The 10,586-nt window shown below is 42.7% G+C and overlaps 1 protein-coding gene across 1 annotated transcript; it reads right to left on the reverse strand.

Annotated features, from left to right (window-relative positions):
• Positions 1 to 114: 114 nt before the first annotated feature.
• On the reverse strand, positions 115 to 8,735 carry LOC110499175 (MTOR associated protein, LST8 homolog (S. cerevisiae)). The gene is made up of 9 exons (XM_021576134.2): positions 8,537 to 8,735; positions 7,881 to 8,037; positions 7,542 to 7,593; positions 7,291 to 7,453; positions 7,119 to 7,194; positions 4,104 to 4,256; positions 1,365 to 1,489; positions 1,068 to 1,231; positions 115 to 640 (listed from the first exon to the last, which is right to left on the reverse strand). The coding sequence occupies exons 2-9, from the start codon at positions 8,013 to 8,015 to the stop codon at positions 522 to 524; spliced, it is 987 nt and encodes a 328-aa protein (XP_021431809.1). The 5' UTR covers positions 8,016 to 8,037; positions 8,537 to 8,735; the 3' UTR covers positions 115 to 521.
• Between the last annotated feature and the right edge of the window lie 1,851 nt (positions 8,736 to 10,586).

Below are 10,586 nucleotides of genomic sequence, written 5' to 3' on the forward strand. Positions count from 1 at the left end.
GAGAAGGGAAATAGAATCTTTCCAACACTTCAGACTAAAAAACAAAGCCTTTGTGGTAGTTCCTGTTATGATGTATTAAACAGAGAATCAAGACAAAAGCACCACAGAGTAAATGTTACACACCAGTTAGTCTTTACTGGAATTCATCATATCCTGTACAGTCACACATTGGGACTCAGTCCACATTACAGATATCCATCAGTTTTTCAAAGACCTCACATTTGAGACTTTTCACCTTTGATTAAGCTATTGAACCCAAATACATGAATCTAGCTATGGCCCAGAGTTTTTCATGGTAAGTGAACTCCTCGCCCAAGCTATAAGACACAAACAAGCCCATAGACCTCCTTGTATCCCCAATCTGTCAAAATGTGGTCCTTATGAGAAATATAAAAACAACCTCTCTTATCCTGATAAATCAAAAGCTTTTGTGGAAGCAGACAGACGGGTGTGTGGATATAGATATATATACAGTCACAGAGCTTCGCTGTAGTGTAGCTCCTTCTCATCCACTGGTCTCCTCAGCCCAGCACGCTGTCGTTAAAGGCCAGACACACCACAGCTTTCTGATGGCCGCTGTACTCCCTCTTGATCTCACCAGTCTCCACACACCACAGCCGTGCCAGGTTGTCAGAGGAGGCTGGAAGGAAATTCATCACATTTACTGATTGATCCGTTGGAGCACAAGTCAGAACTGCCCAAAAGTGAGTTAACTAATGAGTTTGAGGCTCCATGCCGTCGCGGCTCAGGATTAATCATCACAATCTAGCCACACTAGAAAGGACGGAAGTCAGTCACTTTCCAACAGCAAAAACTATCCCTTACCCTAGATCAGGGCTCTCCAACCCTGTTCCTGGAGAGCTACCCTCCTGTAAGTTGATGCTCAAACCCCAGTTGTAACTAAACTGATCAGCTTATCAACCAGCTAATTGTTAGAATCGGGTGCGCTAGATTAGGGTTGGAGTGAAAACCTACAGGAACAGAGCTAGATAAAGTGTAAATACACATGAATCATTTAGTTGTTATCGTGCATAATAAAACACACTGGGAAGAAATATAACACTGACCTGTGACAATGTACTGTGAGTCTCCAGAGAAGGCACAGTCCCACATCCAACCTCGGGACGTCTCTCCAGGGTTATTACTCTTGATGCTCAGCTCCGTCATCAGAGAGAAGTTAGATGTTCTCCAGATCTTACACGTCTGGTCCGCCGAGCAGGTCGCCAGCAGACTGTGGAGAAAAGACACAGTTAAGTCACATATACAGTAACTATACAAGACATGCAATCAAAGCCTCCTACTTCTAAATAGTTCATGCTGGATTATGCACACATTCCTTAAAAAAATGTGTGTGGTGTACTCACGTGGAATCAGGACTAAATTTGCAGCGGAGGGAGTAGCGCTTATGAGCGGGGATCTTGGTTTTGGGGATGAGCTGTGTCACCTCGTCACCCATCCCTCCTGCTAGGTTCCACACGTAACAGTTTCCCTGTGAGAGATGGACAGTGATCACAATTTAAACTCAAATTAGCACTTTTTTTTTTTTTTATTGGTAAATTATTCTGAACAAAAATATAAACGTAACATGTAAAGTGTTGGTCCCATGTTTCATGCGCTGAAATAAAAAAAGATTCCAGAAATGTTCCATATGCACAAAAAGCTTATTTCTCTCAAATTTTGTGCACAAATTTGTTTACATCCCTGTTAGTGAGCATTTCTCGTTTGCCAAGATAATCCATCCACCTGACAGGTGTGGCATATCAAGAAGCTGATTAAAAACTCTACAGCATCTGTGTCCCCCCTGCGGGATGGTTGAGCTAACGTGCGCTAATGTGATTAGCATGAGGTTGTAAGTAACAAGAACATAGACATATCTGATATGGGCAGAAAGCTAAAATTTGTGTTAATCTAACTGCACTGTCCAATTTACAGTAGCTGTTACAGTGAAATAATACCATGCTATTGTTTGAGTGTGCATAGTTATGAACTTTAAAATGCATTAATAAACCAATTAGGCACATTTGGGCAGTCTTGATACAACATTTTGAACGGAAATGCAATTGTTTATTGGATCAGTCTACAACTTTGCACATACACCGCTGCCATCTAGTAGCCTAAATCTAAATTGCACCTAGATTACTAAGTCATATATTGGCCTCTCTCTTGCATTTCAAAGATGGAAGAAAAATACGAGCTAACAGATTTCATGTGTTATATTCTCCTACATTAATTTCACATTTCTACAAACTTCAAAGTGTTTCCTTTCACATGGTATCAAAAATATGCATATCCTTGACTTAGGTCCTGAGCTACAGGCAGTTAGATTTGGGTCCGATCCTTATTAAACAGCATGATCATTACACAGATGCACATTGTGCTGAGGACAATAAAAGGCCACTCTAAAATGTGCAGTTATGTCACACAACGCCACAAATTGGCATGCTGACTGCAGGAATGTCCACCGGAGCCGTTGCCAGAGAATTTTATATTAATTTCTCTACCATAAGCCGCCAAAGTCCAAAGTAATTTTAGAAAATGTGGCAGTATGTCCGAATGGCCTCACAACCGCAGACCACGTGTAACCACCTGCAGGATTGTCTGAGACCAGCCACCCAGACAGCTGATGAAACTGAGGAGTATTTTGGTCTGTAATAAAGCCCATGTGAGGAAAAATGTATTCCGATTGGCTGGGCCTACCTCCCCAGTGGGTGGGCCTATGCCTTCCCAGGCCCATTCATGTCTGTGCCCCTACCCAGTCAAGTGAAATCCATAGATTAGGGCCTAATTTATTTATTTCAATTAACTGATTTCCTTCTATGAACTGTAACTCAGTAAAATCTTTGAAATTGTTGCATTTATATTTTTGTTCAGTATAGTTTAGCAGCCAGCTATCTAAACTTATCATGGTCGAAATGTTTAGAATTGTACAAAATTAGCTCTAAAACAGCTCATTTCCTCTCTGACCAATTGCAAAATTAGTAGAATTGAATGAAATGAGTTAGAAAATGGCTAAATCTTCTCTCAGCCCCATGGCAAAATGTGTAGAATTGAATGAAATGAGTTAGAAAATGGCTAAATCTTCTCTCAGCCCCATGGCAAAATGTGTAGAATTGAATGAAATGAGTTAGAAAATGGCTAAATCTTCTCTCAGCCCCATGGAAAAATTAGTAGAATTGAATGAAATTAGTTAGAAAATGGCTAAATCTTCTCTCAGCCCCATGGCAAAATGTGTAGAATTGAATGAAATGAGTTAGAAAATGGCTAAATCTTCTCTCAGCCCCATGGCAAAATGTGTAGAATTGAATGAAATGAGTTAGAAAATGGCTAAATCTTCTCTCAGCCCCATGGCAAAATGTGTAGAATTGAATGAAATTAGTTAGAAAATGGCTAAATCTTCTCTCAGCCCCATGGCAAAATGTGTAGAATTGAATGAAATTAGTTAGAAAATGGCTAAATCTTCTCTCAGCCCCATGGCAAAATGTGTAGAATTGCAGCAAACGTGCTTTAAAACATTTGCTCTACACCCCATGGAAAAATGTGTCGTATTAGACTAAATTAACTCTAAAACAGGGATGGGCAACCGCCCATTCTTGAAGGCCCTCAGTAGGGGTTTCAACTTACTGTTTCGAGTTAGAATAGAGACTACAGAAAGTGACATTTCAAAAATGTGCCTCTTGTTATGTCAGTCAGGTAACTTTTTTAGATAGCTTAGCGCCCAGCTAGCTTGGCAATCTAAACTTGTTATCAATGTCGAATTACCGGCTGGGGGCCCCCCGTTGATTTGGTTATGGAGTCTCACTCAGATATAATATACTTTGATTTGTTTTAAAAAAAATGGTTACTACATGATTCCATGTGTTATTTCATAGTTCTGATGTCTTCACTATTATTCTACAATGTAGAAAATAGTAAAGATAAAGAAAAACCCTTGAATGAGTAGGTGTGTCCAAACTTTTGACTGGCACTATAGTTGCACAGACCCGTGAGAAACTGTGGCACCTCATGACGAGTTCAGATGTTTTCTGTCCCCAACCCCATCAAAGTTGCCCATCCCTGTACTAGAGTGTCCAGTATAACAAAATTATATTTTTAAGCACACTGACCGAGCTATTGACTGCTGCCATGTAGCTGGCGTCTGGGTCAATGTGGACTGAGTTGATGGACACTTCTGGTTCAGGAATAAGCTGCTCGTTGTGATCGGTCTTCAGATCCCAGATATGGATCACACCGCTCTGGTCCCCCACGATCAATTCAGCCTGGAAAATACACAAGCCTGATTGAGAATCAATTAGATACAATAAGCAGAATTTAAAAAAAGGGTCAATATGCAGTTGCTACATACATTTTTGGACTTATAAATGAATTATATGTACCCAGGAGTTCAACTTCCATACCCCATCAAAACCCCAAATAAGCTCGTTTTACTATGTCTGTAAACAAAGTAAATGTAAACAAACACTGTAGACCATCAGAACATGGCTAAAACTATAATTGTGTTATCATGGATAGTCAGTCCTTGCATTCATAGCTCTGTCCATGAATTTGAGAGTGGTTACATTTCTCCAGCCCAATCCCTCAGCTATTTACCGAAACAGTGGCAGGGACCAGCTGGCTGGATTATTTACGGACATATTCAATCTCTCCCTATCCCAGTCTGCTGTTCCCATTTGCTTCAAGACGTCCATCATTGTTCCTGTATCCAGGAAAGCAAAGGTAACTGAACTAAATGACTATCGCCTCATAGCACTCACTACTGTTATCATGAAGTGCTTTGAGAGGCTAGTTAAGGATCATATCACCTCTACCTTACATCCTAGACCCACTTCAATTTGCTTACCGCCCCAATAGATCCACAGACGATGCAATCGCCATCGCACTGCACACTGCCCTATCCCATCTGGACAAAAGGAATACATATATAATAATCCTGTTCATTGACTACAGCTCAGCCTTCAACACCATAGTGCCCTCCAAGCTCATCATTAAGCTCAAGGCCCTAAGTCTGAACTGTGCAACTGGATCCTGGACTTCCTGATGGGCCGCCCCCAGGTGGTGAAGGTAGTAAACAACACCTGCACTTCGCAGATCCTCAACACAGGGACCCCACAAGGGTGCATGCTCAGCCCCCTCCTGTACTCCCTGTTCACCCATGACCGAGTGACCACGCACTCCAACATCAAGTTCAGAAGACACAACAGTAGTAGACCTGATTACAGACAATGACAAGACAGCCTACAGGGAGGAGGTGAGTTCCCTGGCGGAGTGGTGCCAGGAAAAAAACATCAACATCAACAAAACGAAGGAGCTGATTGTGGACTTCAGGATACAGCAGAAGGAGCACACTCATCTACATCGAAGGGACCGCAGAGGAGAAGGTGAAAAGCTTCAAGTCCCTCAGCGTACACATGACTGACAAACTGAAATGGTCCACACAGACAGTGTGGGGTACAAGGCGTAATAGCGCCTCTTTAACCTAAGGAGACTGAAGAAATTCGGATTGGCCCCTAAGACCCTCAAACTTCCCAACGCAACATCGGGGGCACTGTCTGCCCTCCAGGACACCTACAGCACCCAATGTCACAGGAAGGCCAAAAAGAACATCAAGTACATCAACCACCCGAGGCACAGCCTGTTCACCCCGCTATCATCCAGAAGGTGAGGTCATTGCAGGTACATCAAAGCTGGCACCGAGAGACTGAAAAACAGCTTCTATCTCAAGGCCATGCGACTGTTAAATAGCCATCACTCGCCAGCTACCACCCCGTTACTCAGCCCTGCACCTTAGAGGCTGCTGTCCTATATACATAGACTTGGAATCACTGGCCACTTTAATAATGGAACACTAGTCACTTTAATAATGTTTACATACTGCTTTATTCTACTGTATTATAGTCAATGCCACTCCGTCATTGCTCGTCCTAATATTTATGTATCTTTTTAAAATTTTACCCCCTTTTTCGTGGTATCCATTTGTTAGTAGTTACTATCTTGTCTCATCGCTACAACTCCCGTATGGGCTCGGGAGAGACGAAGGACGAGAGCCATCCGTCCTCCGAAACACAACCCAACCAAGCCGCACTGCTTCTTAACACAGCGCGCATCCAACCCGGAAGCCAGCTGCACCAATGTGTCAGAGGAAACACTGTGCACCTAGCGACCTGGTCAGCGTGTACTGCGCCCGGCCCGCCACAGGAGTCGCTAGTGCGCGATGAGACAAGGATATCCCTACCGGCCAAACCCTCCCTAACCCGGACGACGCTAGGCCAATTATGCGTCGCCCCATGGACCTCCCGGGCGCGGCTAGCTGCGACAGAGCCTGGGCCCGAACCCAGAGTCTCTGGTGGCACAGCTAGCACTGCGATGCAGTACCTTAGACCACTGCATCACCCGGGAGGCCTAATATTTATGTTTCTTAATTCCATTATTTTAGATGTGTGTATTGTTATATACTACAGCACTGTTGGAGATAAGAACACAAGCATTTCGCTACACCCGCAATAATATCACTATGTGACCAATAACGTTTGATTTGAGTACGCTTTGTTTTTGTTTAAACTGCTGATTGCCGCTTTAAAGAAGGCAAGGATTAACCTAGGCGTTTATCAACAGTTACAGTACAACCGCAGAGTTTCTGAACTCAGAGGCGCAACATTGCAAGACTTCCGGGAACACTTGCGAAACAAACCAGGCTGGGGTTTTAGAAGTCAATGTTGTTCATTTTCTCAAAATCTAATGGGGCAACCTAGATTTTAGCCAATGTCTTAAGTAATTGAACAGGTTACTACGCCAACCTCATGAAAGTGACAAACTGACATTTTGATTTTTGTCAAAACAACTTTTATATCGAAGGAGTGCCTTTGATTTGACGGCCTCCACATGCTCAGTTCGGCGCGAGACGACAGTTAGACCCAATGACGTGTTTCTACGCATGAGCCTCGCTAACCAACGTCGCTATGACATCGCCTACACGTGTGATCATAGATTTATTTTGGAGAAGCAGTTTTAGCCTACCTTCATACTGTATTGTCTTTGGTACAACTCAGACAGTACTGTATCAGTCACAGTGCTCCCTCTAGTGGTGGCATATTTCATTCATCGCTTTTGAGACACTGACTTACCTGGTTGGGATGAAGGCATACACAGTTGATGGGAGCATTGACCTGAAAGATCCTCTGACATTGCAGGTTCCTTGACCTAGGACCAGAGCAATATATGTAGCTTGGTGAGAATTCCATAGCAGGCAGGCAGAAACACAGCAGGAAGCGACAGTCGCCATATTATCAAGAGTACCTCAGGTCCCAGATGCGAGCCATGCAGTCCTCTCCTCCTGTGTACATCCAGCGGCCGTCCTCATGGAAGCCCACTGACGTAATGTTCTTACTGACGCCATCATAGTTTATGACCGGGTTTGGGTTGTTGGAATTTAGATCATACATACGAATGTGTTGATAACCTTTGGAATAGAAGAAAAGATACACAGTCAAGTACCATGTTAATGATTATGATGAGTATGGGTGTGAATATCTTATTTCTGCACAAACCTGCAGCAGCAATCATACTTCTGTCGGGAGTAACTTCGAGGGAGTTCACTTGCTGAAAGTATTAGTTAAGAAAAGCATTAAAGGCAGCTAAGCTATAATGATTGTGCAATAACAGCCTTAAGATCAAAATACTATTTTTGTTTGAAAATATGTTATCAACATATTGTGCTCACTAGGGGATGTTGTTTATTTAAGAAAAGATATCTAATCAAGGAGTTGGAGCCTTTCTAAGTTGCTACAACCAACAATGACATGGGATCTTGAAACGAAATAAAGGCAAAACTAGCAAGCAATGTCTCTCTTGATAGATTTGTGTGAAGCAGGCGAAGGTAAGGATACAGAGTCCTGGTGCTGGACTGTCCTGGTGCATATGCCGCTGTGGGCCTGCCAGAACCGCACTGTGTGGTCATATCCAGCGGTGGCTAGAATCACCGGGTCACTCCCCACTGTCCCCTGACCCTGGTTCACGTTCATGTTCGAGTGCTGTATGTTGTCACTGCAAAACGAGCCGTAAAACAGTGTAAAATATTAGAGGCATTGAAGAGCAATAATGTCAGTCAGTAATAATGCCAGTGAACAATAACTTTGTCACTGTTACTTAGCTATCAAGTTTTTCTGACAGCACATCAACAACTTGCCAGACGTAAGCCGAGCTATCCTTTAGTAGCTCTGGTCCATGCGCATGATATGGTGTCAACCAGAGCTACATTTAGTGTTTCTCAAGCACAGTAGTAACCGTTTTACTTTGGTGAGTTTCTAGAATATATTCAAGTCAGTCATTTAAAAAATATTCAAAACTCTATGAAATAATCAATTTAACGTGCCAGAGAGCAAGGGCAACTCGTATTGTCATCGCGCGATGGACTAGAGCAAAGTTATCTAGCTATGCTAGCTAGTCGCCTTGTCTATTTAGTTTGTTAAACCATTTGGTGACATGGTTGACATCTAAACAAATCGTGTGCAAATGGCACTAGCTATGAAAAATATTATCTTACCTCCAAGATATGTAATATTTTAATTACAAAAGTGATGTGAAAGCTGTAAAGAGCCTTGGTTGTGTTTTTTTCCCGGAAATACTGTAGGGCGTCTGACTAATAGTTCCCTCACTACAATAAGTACTTTACGCTAGGTTCCGGGATCAAATGATATTGTTTCCGATTAGCTTCTTCCTTGCTGGCTTATTACCACCGCCGACTGGCTTCATATACGAAAATGTGTCTGATAGCTAGGTAGCTTGATATCTTTGTTTATTATTTTTTTTAAAGTAACAATATAATATAGACAAAGGGTGCGTTCGTAAATTCAATCTGGAGTGCCAGAGTCCGCGTTTGTAAATTCAGAGCCACATTGGACGCTCTGACGGAGGAGTAGGGTTGATTCGAGCGTTCTGACCTCACAACGGTAGTCAGGCACCCAGCTAACTGGCTGATGGTGGTTAGTTGGCTAGCTGCTTCCAGACACAAATGAGAGAACACCTCACTTTGACCGTTTTACTCGCCCTAGCAGAGCTGGTTATGCTGTTTTCATGACATCCAGAGCGCTGGTGACTAACTGTGCTGCTGGCAACAATTTTAATGTTTTTTTTTGCCGTCGTTTACCGACACAGGCCATATTCAACTGGTGTTAAGCGTTCATAAATTCATCAGTTATTCTGCGCTCCGGCACGCTGGCAAGGGCTCTGAAATCGGAGTAGATGGCTAGAGCGAATTTACGAACGCATCCAAAATCAGACAAGAATGCTTTACAAAAAAACACAAATATAAATAATTAACGAAGTATACTACCTGTATAGTGCTTTAAAAAGACACTACAGTATTCAAACGTTACAGCCTTAACCTAAAATCTGCTGTATTTTGGTAAATTAAAGGTCTATGGTATATAAACATAGCATAAGAGGTAATGGTCCATGACGAGATAATACAAAACATATACAGGAGAAAGCGTTTTGCTCAATGGCCACAAGGCAATATGCGTCACATTATGTGAAAAATGAAGATATCTGAATTTCCTTCCCTTGTGCACAGTTTTAGTCCTTTTTGTCCTTGACCACATCAGTGTACTCGGTGGGTTCCTCTCCAGGTTTCAGAAGTTTGCCAACATAGTCATACTTTTCTGTGAAAGGGAGGAAGAAGAAGTTCCTGAGAGACATTAGCTAGACACAACATCACAACCCTCCAAGGACATTGTAAATCACTTGAGTGGAGAATAGCCTTTGCTTAAAAAGACTCCCTCTCATGTGTGGGTTTGAATTCACAGCACTACTCAATGTAATGACAGTCTGGGTTGAACTGAAAGTGTTAATTTGATGCAACATAGTGTTTACGCCATTATGTTCTAGTATGGTGCCATATTGAATATGCTGTATTCAAGAAGACGAATGAATGTGCAAGTAGAGATACTGAGGTGCAAAGGAGCAAAATAAATCAATAACAGTATGGTGATGAGGTAGTTGGATGGGCTATTTACAGATGGGCTGTGTACAGGTGCAGTGATCTGTGAGCTGCTCTGACAGCTGGTGCTTAAAGTTAGTGAGGGAGAAATTAGTCTCCAGCTTCAGTGATTTTTGCAGTTCGTTCCAGTCATTGGCAGCAGAGAACTGGAAGGAAAGGCAGCCAAAGGAGGAATTGGCTTTGGGGGTGTCCAGTGAAATTTACCCGCTGGAGCGCGTGCTGCTATGGTGACCAGTGAGCTGAGAAGGCAGGGCTTTACCTAGCAAAGACTTATAGATGACCTGGAGCCAGTGTGTTTGGTGGCGAATATGAAGTGAGGGCCAGCCAACGAGAGCACACAGGTCGCAGTGGTGGGTAGTATATGGGGCTTTGGTGACAAAACAGATGGCACTGTGATAGACTTACATCCATCCATGTATTCACCCCCTTTGCTCTGAAGCCCCTAAATAAGATCTGGTCCAACCAATTACCTTCAGAAATCACATAATTAGTTAAATCAATTCCACCTGTGTGCAATCTTCAGTGTCACATGATCTCAGTATATATACACACACCTTTTCTGAAAGGCCCAAGAGTCCGCAACACCACCAAGCCA

Source organism: Oncorhynchus mykiss, chromosome 20 (genome assembly GCF_013265735.2).
Source record: "Oncorhynchus mykiss isolate Arlee chromosome 20, USDA_OmykA_1.1, whole genome shotgun sequence".
Classification (NCBI taxonomy): Eukaryota; Metazoa; Chordata; class Actinopteri; order Salmoniformes; family Salmonidae; genus Oncorhynchus; species Oncorhynchus mykiss.